Source organism: Rousettus aegyptiacus, unplaced genomic scaffold (genome assembly GCF_014176215.1).
Source record: "Rousettus aegyptiacus isolate mRouAeg1 unplaced genomic scaffold, mRouAeg1.p scaffold_m13_p_14, whole genome shotgun sequence".
NCBI lineage: Eukaryota > Metazoa > Chordata > Mammalia > Chiroptera > Pteropodidae > Rousettus > Rousettus aegyptiacus.
Window position 1 is genome coordinate 47,783,352 of NW_023416289.1, and position 21,453 is coordinate 47,804,804.

Genomic DNA, 21,453 nt, shown 5'->3' on the forward strand with positions numbered 1-21,453 from the left:
CTTACTAATTATTTCTCATTGGCAATTTCCCTAGGTATCAAATGCCACCCAGGCGCAGCCATTCTCTGAGAATGGGTCAAAATGTCAAAGACAGAATGTACTTGTATCACTTTTATATACTAAAATGAAATGTGTAGGTTTTTGTTTGTTTGTTTGTTTGTTTTTACCTCCGGTATGAGTTCTTTGCTCACCAACAAAGTTAGAACCTTGATTGAAAGATTTCCCACACTGATGACATTTATAAGGTTTCTCCCCAGTGTGTGTTCTCTTAGGGATAAATATATGGTTTCTCACCAGTATGGATTCTCATGTGAACTGTGGCTGAAGGCCTTTCTGCATTCATTACATTTGTGCAGTTTCTCTCCAGTATGCATCCTTCATGTTGTGTATATGATGAGCAGTCACTAAATGCTCTGCCATATTTGCTGGAGCTGTAAGGATTTTCTCTGGTACATTTTCTCTTATGCATATTATGACTAGGCCTTCAATGGGAGGATTTTCCACATTCATCGCATGTGTAGGGTTTCTCTCCTGTGTGAGTTCTCTGATGTACATTAAAGTGGAAATTTGGCTAAATGATTTCCCACATTTATTATATTCATAAGATTTCTCACCAGTGTGAATTCTTTGGTGCAAAATGAGGCGAAGGCTTTGCTAGAAAGACTTCCCACATCCGTTACATTCATAGGCTTTCTCTCTCCTGTGATTTCTCAGACAACAAGCAAGAGATGAAAGCTTCCTGAAGGCTTTCCCACATTGTTATAGTCACAGGGCTTCTCCCTGCCATGAGTTCTCATGACCTGAGCGAGGTGTGAGCTATGGGTAAAAACATCCCCACTTTCTTGACATCCGTAAAATTTCTTTCCAATATTAACGATCTCATGCATAGAAAGGTCTATGCTTCATTTGGCATATTTATTGTGCTTACTCAATTTATATAGTTTTTCCAAGGCTAGCCCACATGGATTGCCTTCATAAGGTTTCTTTCCTACCAAGATTTTCTGGTGCTTTTTTAAAACAAAATTATGCTTGTAAGCTTTGGTATTCTGAGTCAGTTTAAAGGAAATATCCTTTGATAAGAAATCTCTATAAAGAAACAAGTCTGAATTGAAGCTGCATTTTCCCACAACTTTAGCATTTTCCCAATTCCTATCTTGGGTTACTACTGGCCCTTGTTTATATTCTCCTGGCCCAACACAGCCATTGTGCTTCTTCTCCTTTCCTGATTCATCCTCTGAGTCCCAATCATCTGCTCCAGGAATCACTGAACTCCAGGAATCACTCCTTGTGGATCTTGCCAGGTTCATGTTGCTGAGTAATTCCTCACCAGAAATGGCCACTGTTGATGCTGACACTTGGTTTTTAGGTCTGTTCTTCCATTCTGGAAGGGAATGAGAAACAGTTTATGTGTTTGGAAAAAACTCCTAGAGAATGATAAGGTAAAAGCAGCAAGATGTGCATGACATGAGTAAATGTTTTTAAAAATTGACTAAGGGAAGACATAAGACTTTGAGAAGAATATCAACAAAATGTAAACACAAAACAAAAGAAATCCACAAGAATGATCAACAAAAAGAGTGATCAGCAAAATAGACAGAGAGGGTGCCATTAAGGGAAATATCACAGAATAAACAGGCATTCCAAAAAATAAAATATTCAGGACAGCAACCCTTCTTTAATACTTAGATCCCTCTGAATTCGGATCCATCCCCCTATTTAATGTCCATTCCACCTGTAATTGATGTGCTAATCTTTCCAACAAACCATGTCACAGTGCCAACAATACCTCTCCACATCCAGCCCTCCCAAGCACCCAGAATCAGGGTCAAACTGCTGCCACTAGCCTTGTCCTGCTTTCTTCTGGGTTTCTTCAGTTCTCACTGTATATGACAATTTCCTCCATTAAGTTCCTGTCTTCTCAAGGTCCTTCCTTGGGTCCCCAAAGTCTTAAATGTCAGCAACCCTTCCCCTTATTTACGTCACAACTTCCAGGTCACTTCCTCTGAGAAACCCTCCCAGATCTCCCAGCCTATGGGTTTCTCCTTTCCACATTAAGGGTTTGTCCCTTTCCGTCACACTGTCCTGCTTTATTTGCTTCGCTGCACATGTTTAGTGCTATTTAACAGTCATCTTGTTCTTTTGGTTCTTTATTATCTGCCCTTCCCTGAATACCACACGCTGGAGGGTTTAAGTCCCACAGGGTGTGGACCTCATCAGTCTTGTCCAGCACAGCACAGGATACTTGATCGTGTCCCCCAGCAGCCTCAGTCTCATCAAATAGGGAGGCCTTAAGTTTCTGACCATTAGGGAGGTGGCTGTGGAACCGAATGTGAAACGTGCTTTGTAATGTCAAGAAGAGCAAAGAAAGCACCCGCACAATCTGCAGAGCGTTTGTGCCGGAGTCCCCAGCTGGACCCTAACTGCAAATGCCCTGGAGAAGGAAGCCTAAGACCTGGCGAAGGAGAGTGCTTGGGTCCTGAGAAGTCTCAGGAGTTATGCCATGTTGGGAGGCAAAAAGTAAGCACTCTGGGTTTTCCACTGAGACCCTAAAAGTGAGGAGAAAGGACAAGGCCTAAGAATAAGGGCTACATCCAAGGAGTGAAGAAAACTAAAGTAACGTGTAGCTAGAGTTCTACAAGAAAAGTAGGAGATAGAATACAGCAGAAGAAATATCTAAAGAGAGTATGGCACGAAGTTCTCCTAAAAACAAGGCAATATCCTATAGCTCCAAGAAGCTCAGCAAACTTCAGGTAGAATCACTTCGAAGACCTCACCTATGACATCATAATCAATCTGTTGAACACCAAAAACAGTGTCCACTGCTCTGCATTCACGAATATGGAGGGCCATCTATATGCTGTCTACATCATTTTATTAAGGGACTTGAACATCCCCGGATTTTGGTATCCGTGGGGCAGGGTGGTAGTTCTGGAACCAATCCCCTGTGGATACCTAAGGATGACTACAAAGCAAAAAACTGCAAGGCGATCACAGGAAAAGAACAGATTACACTCATGGAACAACTAGAAGGAAAACAGCTAATTTTCCACAAGAAACAATGGAAGTGACTAGCACCTTTAAAGTTGAAAGGAAAAATAAAATTCTATATCTAGGAAGAAAATCCTTCCAAACATAAGACTAAAGACATTTGGGCAAAAAAACAAAAGAAGTGTAGAGAATTTTTCACCATCTGAGCACACCACAAGTAATACTACAGCATGCCTTTTTCTTTCTTTTTACACAGAGTAGTTTATTACCAACACTCAGCAGTCATATGAAATAATAAAACATTAGAATAGAAAGGGTAATTAAGATCATCCCGATGATGAAAATGAATAACAGAGCAGGTATTGGAACCGAAGATTATTTAACTAACTGGTGCAAAAGCCACGAGTTGCTGTTATGTCTTTTAACCTTTGACCCTCTACCTCTACTGCTGTATTTGGACTATATTCCTTATTATTGCTGGCTTCTATAAACTGTCTGCAAAACCCAGATTTCAAAGAATTATATGTCTAACTAGACGCCTCTCCCCACTGACCATCATCCTTCAAAATAGCATCAACCATAACAGCAGGAATATAGGCAGGTACGTATATTTCCTGGCAAATATTCTATCCTAAAAGTCGAAAATTTATAATATTAACTTTTAAATTTTATTATCATTCCAAAAATTCTTCCAGCTCATAAATCAACAAATATTAGTGTTAATTTTTTGTCTGTAGGCAATTTTTGTTGCAAATACTCTACAGTGACAGTAAAACAACCTTAAAGCTCTAGAATAAGGTAACCCTCAGAGTTTATATATAAAGTCAACAAATGATGATCTGAGTTGAGACTCACCATCTGTATAAATAAATACAGTGTCAATTAGTGTAAATGCCTTTCTCAAACGCAACCTCAAACGTAATGAAATCTAACCCTGGGGAGAATTTATTTATATGTGATGTTAAGTAAACTGGAACCTAGTCAGTACAAGAAAGATCAAAATATCAGAAATACCTTGGATACTGGTGTCTGTAAAGCGTTGAAATTTGGCATGTCACATCTGTTAGACATAGGTGACCTGGAATACAGTAAACACTTACTGAGTTAGGCAATCTGAACTGAGACTAGAGAAGTCAGATATGGTGATAATGTAGACCTCATTCTAATCTATGTTGCCTGTGCAGAGGAAACAACCTGCAGAGACAATCTTATGATTTTCACATCTGACATCATGTTTATTAGCATTTTATTACATACTTTAACTTTATGATAAATATAGCTAGTAAAGCCATTCTAAGTGACAGGCTCTGGGGAAAAGATATACATGAAAACTAAATTCTGGTCTTTAAAATGTTAACTTTTTTGTTGAGCACATATTAAAAGACTTACCAAAAAAGAACATCAAAAAATGGTAAATGGTCACAGGCACTGTGGGTCTACGGCCATGCCACCCTGAACACGCCCTATCCCGTCTGATCTCTGAAGCTAAGCAGGGTCAGGCCTGGTTAGTACTTGGATGGGAGACCACCTAGAAAGACCAGGTGCTGTAGGCATAAAAAATAAAAAATAAAGGGATTGTAAGCTGACAAGGTCCTTGCAATCTATGAAGTCAACCAAGGGTTGCCTCACCTAAAAAAAAGAAAAAACAAAAAAACATAGTCATGGGAATATAAAGTACAGCATAGGGAATATAGTCAATAATATTGTAATAACTATGAATGGTGTCAGATGAGTACTATTGCAGTGATCACTTTGTAAGTTATATAAATGCCTAATCACTATATTGTATACCTGAAACTAATATAATATTGTATGTCACCTATAACCAAAAAATAAAAAATCATTAAAAAAACAAAAGCATAAAGACTAGAAAGGAAAAAATAAAGCTATCGTTATTTGCAGATGACGTGACTAAGAAATCCAAGGAAACTGACAAACTAGAGCAAGTAAGTGATTTTAGCAAGTTCATAGTATAGAATGTCAATTTCAAAATAAATTATACACACTAGCAACATATACTTATAAAATGAAATTAAGGAACAATAGTATTTACGTTAACATAAAAAATATCAAATGCCTAGGAATTAAAAATGTGCAAGACTCATACACTTAGAAAGTGCAAAATATTGCTAAGAGTCAAAATACCTAAATAAATATGACATGATCACAAAATTTGATGGTTCAGCACATTAAGATGTAAATTCTTTCCAATCTGTTCTATAGATTTAAGGTAAAAACAAAAACAAAAAAAAACTCAAGTAGGAATCTTGTGGAATTAAAAAGCTTGATAATTTCCAATAGACAATCTAATTCCGAAATTTATATTAAAGTAGCAAAAACGTGGAATAGCCAAGACAATTACAAACAATAAAATTAGAGGTTGACTTTCACTACCCTATTTCAAGATTTACTGTGAAACTACAATAATTAAGACATATGATATTGGCACAGGGCTAGAAAAATGGATCAATTAAAGAGAGGAAAGCAGAGAAATAGATCCACACACATACATTCAACTGATTTTTAACAAAGGCTTTAGAATAATACAGTGGAGGAAAGGAAAGTCTTTCATTTAATAGTGCCGGAGCGACTGGATAACCATAAGAAAAAATAAATGCCTTGATTACTATATCACACTTACATAAAAATCAATTCAAAGTGAATTATAAGTCTTCACGTAAATAAGAAAACAATAAAAGTATCAGAAAAAGAAAACGGGAGAATATCTTTGCAATGTTGGCACAGTCACGGATATCTTAGGACATTAAAAAAAGAAAGAAAAGGAAAAAGTAATAAAAAAACCAGATGTTGTTAATCTATGAGCCACCTATTCTACTCTTAGATATTTACCCAAAAGTAACAAAAACAGACCCACAAAAAGCATCGTAAAAGAATGTTCATAGTAACATTATTCATAATAGCCCCAAACTAGAAATGACTCAAATGTTCATCAACAAGAGAATGGATAAACTGTAGTCCATTCATAAAATGGAATATTACTAAGCAGCAAAAAGAACAAACTAACAATTCATACAATATCATGGACGAATCTCAAAAATCTTGGAATAAGCTTTATATGAAAAAAATAATGTACGATTCTTTTTATACTTAGTTCCAGAATAGATAAAAGTAATCTATGGTGAAAAAAAAAAAAACAGTAGTTACCTTTGTTAAATGTAAAGAGGTAACAGAGGAACTTTGTGAGGAATGAAAATGTCCACGGTCTCAATCTGGATGATGTTTACATATCTGAATACATTTTTTGACAAAAATTTTCAACTTTACATGTAGAATTTGTGCATTTAAAAAAGTATTGTTGGGAAAAAAGTAACAACATGGATGGATCTTGAGATTACCATGCTAAATCAGACAGAAAAAGTTGAGAACCATATGACTTCACTCATATGTGGGGTGGGATCTAAAACGAAAAGTAACAAACATGACAAACAGAGACTCACGGACATGAAGAGCGGATTAGCGGTTACCAGAAGGAAGGGGGAAGGGGGAACGTAAGTAGGCATAAAGAGAGGAGTCAGGTATTTGCTGACAGAAAGAAATTTATGGCTGGTGAACACACAATGCAATATAAATATGACGTATTATCGAACCGTACGTTTGAAACCTATTTAAATTTATTAAACAATGTCGCCCCAATAATTTCATTTTAAAAAAAATACCCAGTCTTCAAAGTAACAATAAGTTAGAGGACTGACTTCTCAACAGAAACCATGGAGTCCAGTAGACAACAGTATGGTGTCTCTAAAGTGCTAAAATAAACTGCCAACCTAAAATTCTCTGCCGAAAGTATCTTTTGAAAACAAAGAGAAAATAAAGGCGTTTTCAGGCAATCACAAGTGAAGGAACTTTGTCACTGAAGAAGAAATGATAAAGGGAGCTCTCAGGCAATAGGAAAATGATCCCGGATGGAATTATGAAGATGCCAAAGGTCATGGAAAGTAAAAAGGAATGGTAGATATGAAGGAACGCATGAAGGCTGACTGTGAGGAGCTTTCCCATCTCACCTGGGCCGCAATCCAAATTCTAGCTGGGCGCCGCCTGGTGGACATAATTGGCTCAACAATGATTCTCTAATACAATCAGAATTCTCCAGGCACTGCTTCCCGGAACGCTCTCTCGGTGCGGCCTATGTGTGGCGGGGGAGTTTGGACTACACGTCCCAGAATGCCCCTTGCAGCACAGGGCCAGTCGCGAACTACGGGGGATAACCAGCACCGCCCGGCTTCTGGGAAATGTAGTCTTGCTTTCCTTAATATTTGTGTCTGTGGTGAACGGTTTGAGGCTCTGGCCGCATGACTACAACTCCCAGACGGCACGGTTTCTAGGCAAGTCTCTGGAGCCGCCCATTGTGTATATTTTAGGCGGGGCTCTTTACCGCGATCCCTTCTGGGAGGAGTAGTTCGAAGTTCAAAGTGTCCTCGTGCGCCGCCTGGTGGACATGGTTGGCTCAACAATGATTCTCTAATATAAGCGGAATTCTCCAACCAATGCTTCCCGGACGGTAGCTCATCGGGAACTTTTGGGAAGTACAGTGTGAATAAGGCATCAGTGCCGCCTAGGCCTGGCCAGGGAAGCCTAATTTCTGGAGCCGCCCACTGTGACCGTTTTTTCGAGCGTGGCACGAGTAACTAGGAGTAAGTATGAGGTTCTAGCTTCTAGGTGTTCCACCTCGCCACTGGTGGACAAGGCTGGCGTAACCGTTCTTCCCTAAATCTCAAAATTCTCATCCTCAGTTTTCCCGACTCTGCGCAGCCACAGATGGCGCCCTTTTTGAGGCCCAAATTCTAGCTGGGCAACTATTTTGGGCTTGGGGACCCAAGGCCCTGTTCACATGAGAGACCAGGTTGTGAGAGTTGGGAAGAGGAGAAAACTTTCATCCTAGGGTTCAGTGTCCCCCACGTTCCCAGCCAGGTCAAACCCGGGCAGATGGACCTTGACACAGGGCACAGCTTTACCCACGGCTCAGGTTATTTCTGCAAAGTTCCCAGAGAAGGGAGAGGGGGACTCGAGAATGTGAGGATGGGCCCAGGTGCACAGAGAGATGTCCTGAAAGGGTCTGGCTTCTGAGAGAGACACTGGAGCATTCCTGGGGGCCCTCGGGGTTAGTCATTTCAGCGGGGAGCCCAGGGACACGAAAATGTTTACAGCCCGAGAGTCTCTCCCATGTCTTAATACATTAGTGATCTTCTACAAGATGAAAATGTTGTCCTTTTGATACTATTAAATCTAGAAAGGTGATATTACTATCTGCTGATAACGTTAACGTTTGCAAGGGTTGCCAGGCCAGTGGTGCTGTGCTAAGTAAGCATTCTACCTACTGGAAGCTCACTTAATCCTCACAGCAGTTTTAAGAAGCAGCTCCTACTTTCTGGGGTGTGTTGAGGAGCCCGAGTTCGGAATAAGGGTACAGAGTTTGGGGTCACGGTTATGCTGCCTTCATAAAAAAGTCTTTGAGAGATGTTTCCTCTTTGAGACACATTATTCCAAATGACTGGAAGACCAGACTGGATGGTTCTTTAGATGTGCGCCAGCTGAAGCCGCCTGAGGCTGGAGATTTGGGGTCCAGAGCTTGAATGGTTACAGGGCTTTGTCGGTAAACTGAAGGACTGCAGGACGCATCGGGTTTTCACTTCGTTCCCCTACTTGGCCAAAATGCTGCGCTGAGAGGACCTTAAGCGGGCAGAGACGGAAATGCGGGACTGAAGTCACAGCCGTGAGAAAGACACGCGAACTCCGCACGGTCCCTCCCGTCAGGAGTGAAGGGACGCTGCCACTCACCGGGGGGTGGGCTACCAGGAGCCGCGCGCCCAACGTCTCATCGGACTCAGGGGTCCCTACTGAGCCAGAGGCGGGGCGGGGGGGGTGGCGTGTGCGGATGTCGGAGGTCTGTCGGGCCGCAGCATCCACGGCGCGGGTACTCCCTCCCTCAGACCCTGCCGCCTGTCCGCTCCCGACTTCGCGGCGGGAGGGGTACAGGAAGAGACGCGGACGACCCCGGGAGACATAGCTGGGGCAGGGGACTTGACCCAATGGAAGATGAGAGGACGTCTGGAAAGTACGGGACCATGATCAGACCGAGGAGTCGGAAAGGAGGCGAAACTGATAGTTGAGCAGCGGAGGACGCCGCAGAGTTGGAACGAAGCCGCGATAAGGATTCTGGGAGTTGTAGTCATGCGGCCAGAGCCTCAGACCGTCCACCACAGACACAAGTATTAAGAAAAGCCAGACTACATTTCCCAGAAGCGGTGCTGGTTATCCCGCGTAGTTCGCGACAGGCCCCGTGCTGCAAGGGGCATTCCTGGACGTGTAGTCCAAATTCCCCCGCCACACATAGGCCTTCACCGAGAGAGCGTTTTCTCAGTATAATGACAGAGCCTATCGTTGGGCGAATGCCGGGACCTCAAAAAGGAAGTTGTCTGTGGCTGCGCAGAGTCGGGGAAACTGAGGATGAGAATTCTGGGATTTAGGGAAGAACGGTAACGCCAGTCTTGTCCACCAAGTGGCGAGGTGGAACACCTAGAAGCTAGAACCTCATATTTACTCCTAGTTACTCGTGCCACTTTCAACAAACAGTCACAGTGGGCGGCTCCAGAAATTAGGCGTCCCTGGCCAGGCCTAGGCGGCACTGATGCCTTATTCACACAGTACTTCCCAAAAGTTCCCGATAAGCTACCGTCTGGGAAGCATTGGTTGCAGAATTCTGCTTATATTAGAGAATCATTGTTGAGCCAACCATGTCCACCAGGCGGCGCACGAGGACACCTTGAGCCTCGAACTACTTCTCCCGGAAGGCACCGCGGTAAAGGCGGCTCTAGAGACTTACCTAGAAACCGTGCCTTCCGGGAGTTGTAGTCCGTTGTCACAGGCCTTTCCGCAGTCTTAGAGAGCTGGGGACTACAGCACCCTGAAAGCCATGCGGCACCGTAGTGGACCTCTCCAGGCTTACCCTATTCAGCGCCAGATTAGAAACAGCCCAGCTTCACGAATAATTTTTCGAACAAATAAAAATAAATGTCACGATGTGCTTTTTATAATTGACGAAGACACATATTTAAATGTTATGTCCATGTCCGTCTGTTTTTATTGAATGGTTAATGAAGTGTTTCCTACCTGACGCAGTCTCGTCCTTTTTTCTGACTCCGAAAATGAAATCCGGGGTGCAACTGAACGTTCCCTTCAGCCCTCTGCCTCACCTCTTCCTATGTTTTGTCTGTTTCTCGGCTAGGTAGGGGTGACGTCGGTAAGGCGCCTCATGTTGGTTTGGGGGTGGGAGTCGAATACTTATTACGGGTACATAAGTACGGATGCGAGGACAAGAACGACAAAAATTAACCGGCGATGCTGTCCCGGGAGCTGCGCAAGAAAAACCCGCGTGAACCTCAAGGAGATACAGTTGGGGCCCTCGCGCGCCGGCGAAAACCCGACGGTGGGGGAGACGAGAACCAACGAGGCCTCGTTTTGAGGTTTGACGAAGGCGTAAGAAGCGGGATGATTCCGGTGGAAAGGCGAGGACATGGCCGGCGACGTCTGCGAGACCGAACTCGGATCCCAGGCCGGTAGCCTCGGTCCCAGTCGGGTGCGGGAGGAACGCGAAGAACAACCGGAAGGTCGCGCTCCGCGCTCTGGGAGATGTAGTCTGACGCGGCCGGGCCGATGGCTACCGTGGCATTTGTGCCGCGGTCTAACGATGAATGGGAAAGGGTCGGCGGAGGTGAGACGACTCCGCGGGTTTCCGTTCCCTCCTGCTGCGGATCGACGCGAGGCGACCCCCGGAATTACGGTAAGTGAGCGCGCCGCCCTCTGGGAAATGTAGTTCCGCGACTATTCGCGCAGGCGTATTCCCAGGCAGTGGCGGCGCCGCCTTTGTCCGATCGTTCCGTTGGTAAGTGCAATCTGGGGTGTCTGGGGCGAGGGAGGCCAAGCCAGAGGATATCCAGGGTCTTCCCTGGGGTCCCGGCCGTGATGTGTACCAAGCTGCACGTGTCTGTGTGGAGTCTCTTGCTGTTTGGGCCCGGGGACAGTTGCTTCTGGAAACTGGGTGCCCGCGGGTGGGCGGGGCCCGGTTCTCGGAGTCAAGGGATTCGAGAGCCCGGATTGAGGCAGCTGTGCGACCCTCGATTTGACAGAGGGGTCACAGTCAGAGAGACAGTCGACCGGGCCTCTCAGAGACTGGAGCCAGCCTAACCTGCGTACCTCTCCTGCTTTAGTGGGACGTCGGGGTCCAAGGTCCGATCTAAACCACACCTTCCTGAGGGGCACAAAATATTGATCTCAGTCGCCTGGGACGGAGAAATCAGACTCATTATATTGAATGCTTGTTGATCCCTGACTGCATGCCCAGCACCACCAGGCCCCTTTACAAATTCGTCTAACAGGGATTTAGATGTTCTGGGTGCCAGGCCCTGTCTTAGGTTCAGGAGCCTCTGCATTGACTCCCAACATGGTCTCTGCCCCCTGGAGCCCACAGGGGAGATGATTTTTAAAAACCCATGAACACATCACTGAAGGCGGTCACTCCCATCTTGGACGCTGCAGTGAAGTCGAGGCACAACAGGGCAGGCAGAACTGAAGAGTGCATCGTCACTCAGCGTCATGAAGGGAAGGTACAGAGACGAGGGAAAGGTATCCTACCTTGGGCCTGATTTCTTTGGGGGCAGATACCCTGTGACGAGCTGACGAGGCACCAGGAACAGGTCGCGGTACTTGCGTCTTAGACTGTAGCGCTCACTGACACTCGAGGCTTCCCTCCCAGCAGCGTCACCATCAAGTGTATACCGCGGCCGTGCTCCGCTGTCAGCCCTTTTCACACTTAAGTTCTGGTCATACCCATGTTGGGTCGGCACCCTCCTTTTACGGGGAAGGGGAAACTGAGGCACACCACGCAGTTCCCAGGGACCCCAGAACTATCTTGCTTTCTGTGATAGTCACGAATCTTCATACCCGGGAAATCAGCTGCACTCAGCGGTGTGCACCTTGCCATCCTAGTCCTGTTTACCCGTCTTTGGAATGAGGGGGACAATTTGAGGTCACTCACCGGTAGTGCCCGGAATATCACTGGGCACACAGCGGGCGCTCAGAAAACGCCAAGCTGAAGTCTGCCGCTGTCGGGTCTGGCCTGGGTGCTGGGGTCCGGTTCGGCACCAAGGCTCTTGTACCTGCAATCAGGGGACCTGCCGCGTGGGGTCTGTAGTGGGCACAGGGCCTGCTCAGTCTCTCACATCCCCTTTTGCCCAGCACTGCTGCAGAAGAGCCAGCGGTTCCTGCAAGAGGCCAGAGGAGGAGGGGATGACGGCTGGGCTCCTGGAGGCAGGGACCCCGGTGAGTACACTGCCACCTGCTTGTCGGGCCAACTATACCTGAGAGAATCCTACCCTCCCAACTTCCCTTTGTCATCATTCACCAACTCCTCTCAGCCAGCTGAGGACACTCATGTGTGATGTTTCAGGAACAAGTAACCTTTGAGGACGTGGTCGTGGACTTCACTCAGGAGGAGTGGGGGCAGCTAGAGCCCGCACAGAGGTTGCTGTACCGCGATGTGATGCTGGATACCTTTGGGCTTCTGATCTCTGTAGGTGAGGAAACAACCAAGCCCTTGCATGGATTCTAATTTTTTTAGGTTAAAAGTTAAGAGTATGTCCAGCCATTAAAGCAAATACCTCAGATGTGACTTGGGCCTTTGGTTTACCAAGGTCGCTTAAGATGTTTTCCCTGCAAGTTAAAATTCCCACCTGAATTTGCCAGAAGCAGGACATCATGGGGTTAGAGGAACATACAGGTCTCATGACTGCAGAGTCCTACACTAGACCCGGGTCTTGCTGTGTGGCGGTCAGGAGCCCTCACCCTCTGCATCTCTTTCTGCCATCAATCACAGATGGGAACCTCTAAAGGTGACAAGAGAGCTGCCAAGGTACAAGACCAACAAAAAAGACAGGGTCTGTGTCCTGGGTGCCCATCAAAGTCCCCTCAGTTGTCTCCTTTTGGCCACCAGGCCCCATCCACACTGGTTACCATTGGCAGCAGATGGGGGAGAGCAGTGCACTGACTGGCTGGCCAGGCCTGGGTCACGTGTAAACCCTGAGCGGGGTGGGGTCGCAGTGAGAGTGAGGCACATACGTTGGGTCCCTTACCACAAAGACTTTGGCTTCTCGGGATCCCAATGACTTGGGACCTGGAAGACTGAAGGTGGAGTGAACGAGGGGCGGGAAAGGGTCCTGGACACAAACGCTCACTCCCCGGGTCTCCCCCTGAGCAGGACATTGGCTCCCAAAGCCAGCTGTCATCTCCCTGCTGGAGCAGAAGACGGAGCCGTGGGCGGCAGCCGAGGGTGTTCCAGACGGTGTATGTCCAGGTGAGGTGACAGGTGCAGGGTGGGAAGAGCCACTGTCGCCCAGGTCTCTATCTCTATCTTGTCTCAGATTCTTCGGGACAAGCTAACTACTCATTCTTAGGGAATGTTCCCATGGCACCGTCCTGCTGTGAGTGTGACCAGGCTCCTATCCTGGCTGAATTTGCATTCGTGTTCAGGGACGGGGCACAGTAACTAGCTGGAAGATTAGTAATACCAGAGAGTGAGACCGCTACAGGTGATGATGAATGCTGACAAAACAGAAGCAGGTGCTGCGGGAGAGACTAATCGGGGGGAGGATGGCGCTGAGAGACGAGGCCTAGCCTCTCCAAGGAGGTGACGTGTGCGTATGGAAGCCTGAACCATGAGGACGGTGCAGCCGTGTGACAATCCAGAAGAACAGAATTCCGGGCGGATGAGACGAGCGCAGAGGCCAAGGTGGTTGGTGCCAGGTCTCGCTGTGTAACAAACAGCCCCATCTTAGTGCTGTAAATGGGACAGCCACTTCTGACTCGTGCATCTGTGGGCCATGGATGTGGGCTGGGCTCTTCCACATGCCTGAGGTGGGCTGGTGGTTCTGCTGCTCATACCTCTTGGCCAGCCCCTGAGATCAGTAGGCAGCTCTGCAAGTGGCGGTCCTGTCGCTGTGGCAGGCAGTTTCCCGCTGGTGTCAGGCCCTGACTATGTTTAAGCAGTGGCCGATCACCAGGGCCAGGAGGGACGGCCATTGTGTGGGAAGGTCCCGCAGGTTCTCTCCAGCCTCAAGTAATGACCAGCATTTACTCAGTATGTTAGTCTCCTGCCCCTGCTGTATCACGTTGTCACAAACATAGTGGATTGAAGCAACACAAATGAACTTACAGTTCTAGAAGTCAGAGATCCAGAATAGGTCCTGAGCTGTCCGCAGAGCAGCGTTCCTTCTGGAGGCTCTGGGGGGAATGCATTTCCTTTCGTCGTCTAGCCTCCAGAGGCTGTCACATTCCTGGACTCATGGCGTCCATCTTCAGCAGCGGCTGGTCAGGCCTTCACATATCGTGTCCCTGTGACTCTGACCCTCCTGCCTCCCTCTCACTTTTAAGAAGCCTGGTGGCATGCGGCCACCACCTAAGCCAGGGTGACCTCTGGCGATGAGCTAACGTCAAACAATCAGCAACCGTAACTCTTTGACACGAAGGTTACAGCGTCCTCACCGGTTTGGGGCATAGGGCCTGGATTTTTTTGGAGCCACTATTCCGCCCATCGTGCCTGGCTTCACTTTTGTTTTGTTCCTCTTTTCACAAGATTGCAATGTACATGGGATCGGACCAACATCCCACCTCTATGCCAGTCCAGAGTCGGGTGGGGATGGGACACACTGAGGACATGGCTACGCGGAGGGCCAGGGGCAGATAGAGAGGCCGTCTGACAGGAAGCACCGGGAAGACTGCCTGTGTGCCTTCCTTCAGTGTGACCCCTGCTCTGAGTGAGGTATAGGGGTGACCAAAACGGACAAAAGTCCCTGCAAGTCAGGGACTTACCAGTAAGGGAGACCGAAGAAACCAGATGTGAGTGTCTAACCCACTTCATCCATCCTCCTAGTGAGAGGCATTTTAGCAGTTCCGTTAGGGAACGGCTGTGTTTCTTCACATCTTGGCTGAGACGGTACGACAGCGACAGGCTGCCAGGAAAAGACGGTCTGAGCAATGCGAGGCCTGTGTGGCCCTTCCCACGCGTCAGCTCCTCAGTCACCATGCGACACTTGGAGGCTGTGTTATCCGGGCCTGGCCATCGCTCTGCTCCTTCCCAGCCTAGGCATCAGCAGTGTTTTCCTGAAGGCTCACTGTCCCCAGCTTGAATTCTCTGTGCCCCCCTTGCCAACTCTATCTATGCCCCTTACACCTGCTCTCTCCCCTCTCTCGGTGCGTCCCCTCCCTTCCTCTCAGTGTGTCCCCTCCGTCCCCTGTTTCTCCCCTGGTTTGCAAAACCCATCTTAAGTGGTGAGAGGCTCTCGTGCTTTGAAACTTCAAAGCTCTCAGTTTTGTTCTTCCACCTGACCATCTGCTAATAAACTTTGTGTCCTGGAACTGGGATTAAGGGACGTTTCCATTTTTGTTTCTTTCAGACTTTGAAACTGGGTCCAAAACCAAACCATCAGCTCCAAAGCAAGACGTCCCTAAGGAAGTGCCCTGCAGTGTCCTGGTAGGAAGGTTCCTGTGGGACGGTCTGTGGTGCTCTAAGGGGGAAGGTGCTGAGGGCCGCCGGGGACAGAGTCACCAGAACGTTGAGGGCCGTGTCGTGCTGGCGGCCTTCACCCCTGTGAAGACATCTGTTCAGGAGCAGCAGCTGACGAATGGGCGTGGGGAAAACTCCAGTCTGAGCCCCGATCTCCCAACTCGACCCATGACCCCTGAAAGACGAGGCTCCCACACGTGGCGAACACGCGGAAAGAGGGAGAATCCGGACTCAAATGTGCAACAGAAGATTCATGCAAAAGAGAAGCCCTACGGATGTCAGGAGTGTGGCAAGGCCTTCAGTCACAGCTCTGCCCTCATCGAACATCTTCGAACGCACACAGGAGAGAGACCTTACGAATGTCACAACTGTGGAAAAGGTTTCCGCAACAGCTCGGCCCTCACCAAACACCAGAGAATCCACACTGGTGAGAAACCGTACAGGTGTGCACAGTGTGGGAGGACCTTCAACCAAATTGCCCCACTGATCCAGCATCAGAGAACTCATACGGGCGAGAAGCCTTACGAGTGCAGTGACTGCGGGAAGTCCTTTAGTTTTAGGTCCTCCTTCAGCCAACACGAGCGGACTCACACAGGTGAGAAGCCGTATGAGTGTAGCGAGTGTGGGAAAGCCTTCCGGCAGAGCATCCACCTCACCCAGCACCTGCGCATCCACACCGGGGAGAAGCCCTATCAGTGTGTGGAGTGCGGGAAAGCGTTCAGCCACAGCTCGTCCTTGACAAAGCACCAGCGAATCCACACTGGGGAAAAGCCCTATGAGTGTCACGAGTGTGGTAAAGCTTTCACTCAGATCACACCACTGATTCAGCATCAGAGGACACACACAGGAGAGAAGCCCTACGAGTGTAATGAGTGTGGAAAAGCCTTCAGTCAGAGCACACTGCTAACCGAGCATCGGCGGATTCACACAGGGGAGAAGCCCTATGGGTGCAACGAGTGTGGGAAAACTTTCAGTCACAGCTCATCACTCAGCCAGCATGAGCGGACGCACACGGGAGAGAAGCCTTATGAGTGCAGTGAATGCGGGAAGTCCTTCCGGCAGAGCACACACCTCACCCAGCACCAGAGGATCCACACGGGGGAGAAACCCTATGAGTGCAATGCCTGTGGCAGGGCCTTCAGCCACAGCTCATCCCTAACCAAACACCAGCGCATCCACACCGGGGAGAAGCCCTATGAGTGTCATGAGTGTGGCAGGGCCTTCAGCCAGCTCGCTCCTCTCATTCAGCATCAGAGGATCCACACGGGAGAGAAGCCCTATGAGTGTCATGAATGTGGCCGAGCCTTCAGCCAGAGCTCCCTTCTCATAGAACACCAGAGGATCCACACCAAGGAAAAGCCCTACGGCTGCAACGAGTGTGGGAAATGCTTCAGTCACAGCTCATCACTCAGCCAGCACGAGAGGACACACACCGGAGAAAAGCCCTATGAGTGTCTGGATTGTGGGAAATGCTTCAGGCAGAGCACTCACCTCACTCAGCACCGGAGGATCCACACGGGAGAGAGACCATATGAATGCAGGGACTGTGGGAAGGCCTTCACACACAGCTCCTCCCTGACCAAGCACCAGAGAACTCATACTGTGTGACACCCTCCACATGAGCTCAGGCATAGGAAGCCTTAAGCCATAGTTCATGTGTTATGAGACTTGACCCAATTATACTCATGAGCAAGAACATACACATATTTATACACAACCGTCACACACAGTACACTCTTCAGATCATCCAAACAGTAGGGAAATGTGGAAGTGATCCATGTTGAGGGCCCGCAGCCTTGAGCGCTCATTAACATTACGGAACCCAAAAAGGAAGTGGGAAAAAGTACATTTGGACATGGTTTCTGTCCAAAGATCCACCAGATTTCCAAACAGGTTTTCAAAGTAGTACGAAAAACAAAAAATGCCTTTCATCTATATTACCCAAGTGTCATCCCAATTTATCATTATTACACATCTTGGGAGTTGTTGGGGTTATGAATGGTATTGATTGACTCTTGATATTCCCTAAACAGAATATTGCACAGTGGTCCAGACATGAGTGACATCTTTATGAAATCACTCTGCTTACTCAGATGTCTCATTATGAAATTTCCTGATATGTGGGTAAATCATTTGTTCAAGTTTTATACAGCAATGAGTCTCAAGATATGAATCACCTGACATGAAGTATCAGTGCATTATTAACATTTTAAATTTGTTATATACTATTTTGAAGTAACTTAATCTTCATATGCCATAGATTTGAAAAGTTTTATATATGAAGACTGGAAATGTAACTTTCATGTAGCCTTGTAGATTGAAATGGATTTTGCTCTTTTTTTCTTGTTCTGAAATTTTTTACAGGACTTGGGCATAAGAAACAGATATTGCCATATCACAAAAAATATTTTTTTCCTGTAATCCACCATCTCACAGGCAGTAGCAATTTCATGTTGGAACCTTACATTTTGGAATATTTATCCCCTTGAAAGATGTAAATGTTAATCCCCTGAACCATTTTTTTTTCCATTAATTCTTCAAAATTGTATTAATTAAGCATTTGATTTTATATAATTTAACCTGAAGGTTTCTAGTGTTTCCTTGAATCCTGAATCCAGTAAGAGCAGTCTCCTTGGCATCCAGAACCCCAAAATGGTGACTTGCCACCCTTGACTACTGCTACACAGTACCGGTAACTCTTACATTCTGGGAGAGGATGTTTTTTCATACAAATACAATTGGGTCACTACTGCTTCATAACCCTCCAGTGGTTCCTGGCGGCCTTCAGGACCTACATTATGAAGGTCTTGCTCTGCACTCACAACATGGTGCCCTTCTCAGGGCCTAGAGAACGGACTTTCTGAATCCTTTTAGGACCACAGCCGATCTATGCGCATAGATCCTGCCATCTCTGACCCATGTATCTTTCCTCAGGAAACCCTTTCCAGAGACTACACAGCATACATGACAAGCATTAAATTTCTGCCTCTTGGTTTTGGGGTTAGCACTCTCAATAGACTAAATGTGGTGGACACTCTAAACCCCTGTGGAATTGAGGTGTTTCCCTTACAACCTCATTTAAGGTACTTATCGCCATAAAGGCCTTTTCTCTACATACAGTCCCACTGGAGGTTAGGGCTTCAACCTATGGATTTGTGGGTGGGGGACCCACACAGTCTGAGGCTATTTAAGCATTTCTTCCCATGGAACTCTACTCCTGTCTAGCTAGGTTTCCACGTGTGATTTTCCTTTCTCTGTCCCTGTGAACTCCACCCATTCTGTCAGCCTACCTGGGTCTCCTTGCCCTCCAGTCCTTATACTTCTTGGGTCCTGGCACAGTACCCCATGGTCTGTGGACAGAGCCCCATGGACTTCCCTGGGGATACCTGGGCCACCTCTGGCTTCCCATTTACCGCATTTCTCGCAGTGGTCTATGTCCCTGCACGTTTGAATGGGAGTTGACACCCTTAACACAGACCCCCTGCCACTAATGCCCCTGCCTTTTCAGCTTCCTTGAGACTTACAAGTGTGAATGTCTGGCTATATTTTTTACTCCGTTCCACAAGTCCACTTGTGAGCTTTTCTATGTTTTGGGTACACTGGTGGTTAGGGGAACAGCAACCAAATCCTGAAATCTGTTCAGTAATTTTTTTTTCTTTTCGAGGGAATGGGGGTGGGGGGTAGTGTTTTGAGAAAAGCAATCCTGAAATTATTTTAGTATTTCAGAACTCAGCAAATGAAAATGTTGATTGGGTGGTGCTAGGGTTCTCACTATTGAGCCAGACTACATTTCCCAGAAAATATGTGAGCGGGATCAGCTTGTGCTGGAAACACGGAATTTCTGGGGTTGTCCAGGCTCCCCAGCCAGACCTCGGTCACAATGAGCCATTTTAAATTCACTACAATTCCCAGAGCCTGCCAGTCATTGGTTACCCCACTTGTGGAAGGGTGCAGTCAGCAGTTACCTAGAGTCTGGGAACCCTGAGGATGAGAATTGGGCGAGTTATAGGGAATCATGGTTATGCAAACCTTCTATTCCAGAGAGTGCACTGTGACACCTAGAACGTCATACTACTCCCAGGTCTCTGCGGTTTGGATGCCCCTCCCTATGGAGAGACTCAGTAATCGGCTCCAGTAAAATCGGCCTTACCTGGGAGCTAGGACTTTCTGGGAGTGGTATCCAGGTGATGCGGCCTGGCGTAGGCCACACTGAGACCCTTCGAAGTTATAATAATTAACAATGGCTCCTATTGAGTGGGCCTCCGGACCTCTGGAATGTCGTGGTCGGTGCCTCGGCAGAGTCTGGGAAACCTGGGGATGATAATTCAGGGATTATAAGGGAACCTTAGTTACACTGTCCTTGTCCACAAGTAGCAGATTGGGACAACTTGGACCTCGTGCTTATCCTAGAAGGCTTGCATTAGCATTGCCCCTTCCCAAGAAGAGACATAGTTCGTGGCTCCAGAACGCGGTGTCCTGTGCGAGCAAGGACTTCTCAGAGTGATATCCTGGTGTCGTCCACGCTAAGAGCTTTAACGCACTTTAATTTTCTGAGGCCACTTTATCTGAGACCACTGTTAGAAGCTGGTCATCCCCACCGCCAGAAGGGCACCGTGGACTTTTACACAGACTCCTGGAACACTGGTTTTGAGAACTCTGGGAATTATAGGTAATCATAGTTACACTATCTTGTCCACCAAGTGGCAGACTGAACACCTAGAAGCTCGTACTACTACTCCCAGAACACGAGGTATAGGTGCCCCTCACTTCGTAGAGACGAAATGGGCGTCACCTTGGAGCAAGTACTCTGGGAGCAGTATCCAGGCTCCCATGGGCCGCACTGAGGTAGCGTTTACTCACTGTCATTCCTAGAGCCTTCCTATGATCTTGCGACCCAATCTCCGAAAGGGGGCAGTCAGTGCCTCTACAGAGTTCAGAGAGCATGGGTTTGAGAATTCTGGGGGTTCTACAGAATAGTGTTATCACAGGTTTCTGCACCAGGAGGCACTTTCCAACACAGAGGCTCGTACTACTCCTCCCAGAACGTGTTTGGTGTGGGTGGTCCACGCAAAGGAGCATGGGAGGCTCCAGAGGCGATGTTTCCTGCTATTCTTTCTGGGAGGTTTTTTGTTTGTTTTTGTTTTCCAATTATCCCTAGCCAGGGTTACATTCGTAAAGAACTACGCTCTACACCTCCCAGAAAGCCATGCGGCACTCCAGTGGTTCTCTACAGAGTGTAACCTCTTCGATTCTGTATTTCAAAGATTCCACTTCTACAAATACATCAGTTGAAATAATAAATGTCATAATATGATTTTTATATTCGAGGAACATATACTTAAATGTTATGTCTATAGCTGGGGGTTTCTGTTATCGAATAGGTAAAGAAGTGTGGCCCGCTGAACCAAACCCGTCTATTTCTGAATCCTGGACCCAAGAAGCAACTGAACCTTGCCTTACTTCCTTTTCAGTCTCCCTTTTTTTTTTTTTTTTTTTTTTCGATCTCTTCCTGTGTTTTATATCTTTGTTTCTCGGCTACACGCTGGCGACTTCAGTAGACATCTTCATATAGCAGACATGGAGAGAATATTCAAGAGGGGAACAAAATTAACTTATCCGGAACTCGAAATCCGATCACGAACAAACTGATGAGCGGGAACACAGCAGGGGTACGATACCTGCGCGCGGAACCCTGGGGGTTGAAGTTCGGCGCCCACTCGCGCAGGCGCCGTCCTGGCCACGGAGCGGACCTGGCATTTATACTCAGGTTCCACGAAGGAGTGCTATGAGGGAGATTTCGGGTGGCAAGTCCAGGCTGTGGCCAGCGAAGCCTGTAAGGGAGGACCGGGATCCCAGCCCAGCAGCCACAGTCCCTGGCGGATGAGGAAGGA

The 21,453-nt window shown here is 47.2% G+C and overlaps 1 protein-coding gene, 1 long non-coding RNA gene and 1 pseudogene across 8 annotated transcripts in view; 2 read left to right on the top strand and 1 right to left on the bottom strand.

The window, feature by feature from the left end:
• Nucleotides 1-21,453, top strand: part of ZNF135 (zinc finger protein 135) — a 34,881-nt gene that overhangs the window by 5,215 nt on the left and 8,213 nt on the right. The window contains exons 1-5 of one of the 4 annotated variants that reach the window (XM_036232585.1): nt 10,495-10,786; nt 12,241-12,324; nt 12,452-12,578; nt 13,259-13,354; nt 15,453-17,164. In XM_036232585.1, coding sequence (XP_036088478.1) covers nt 10,520-10,786; nt 12,241-12,324; nt 12,452-12,578; nt 13,259-13,354; nt 15,453-17,164 — 2,286 coding nt within the window. In that variant the 5' untranslated portion in view covers nt 10,495-10,519. Of the gene's footprint in view, nt 1-10,494; nt 10,787-10,825; nt 10,889-12,240; nt 12,325-12,451; nt 12,579-13,258; nt 13,355-15,452; nt 18,148-21,453 lie in introns of those variants that run through there. The other 3 variants (XM_016125570.2, XM_036232579.1, XM_036232580.1) reach the window with 3 other exon arrangements.
• On the bottom strand, nt 897-21,373 carry LOC107500497. 4 transcript variants are annotated; one of them, XR_001594536.2, is made up of 6 exons: nt 21,241-21,373; nt 19,713-19,873; nt 12,041-12,266; nt 7,011-11,254; nt 4,003-4,066; nt 897-1,381 (listed from the first exon to the last, which is right to left on the bottom strand). It is a non-coding gene; the product is annotated as an uncharacterized LOC107500497 (long non-coding RNA). The 4 variants fall into 4 exon arrangements; XR_004954470.1 differs by having other exon boundaries at nt 10,117-12,266; XR_004954468.1 differs by having other exon boundaries at nt 7,011-12,266.
• Nucleotides 4,423-4,541, top strand: LOC118611515 (annotated as a pseudogene).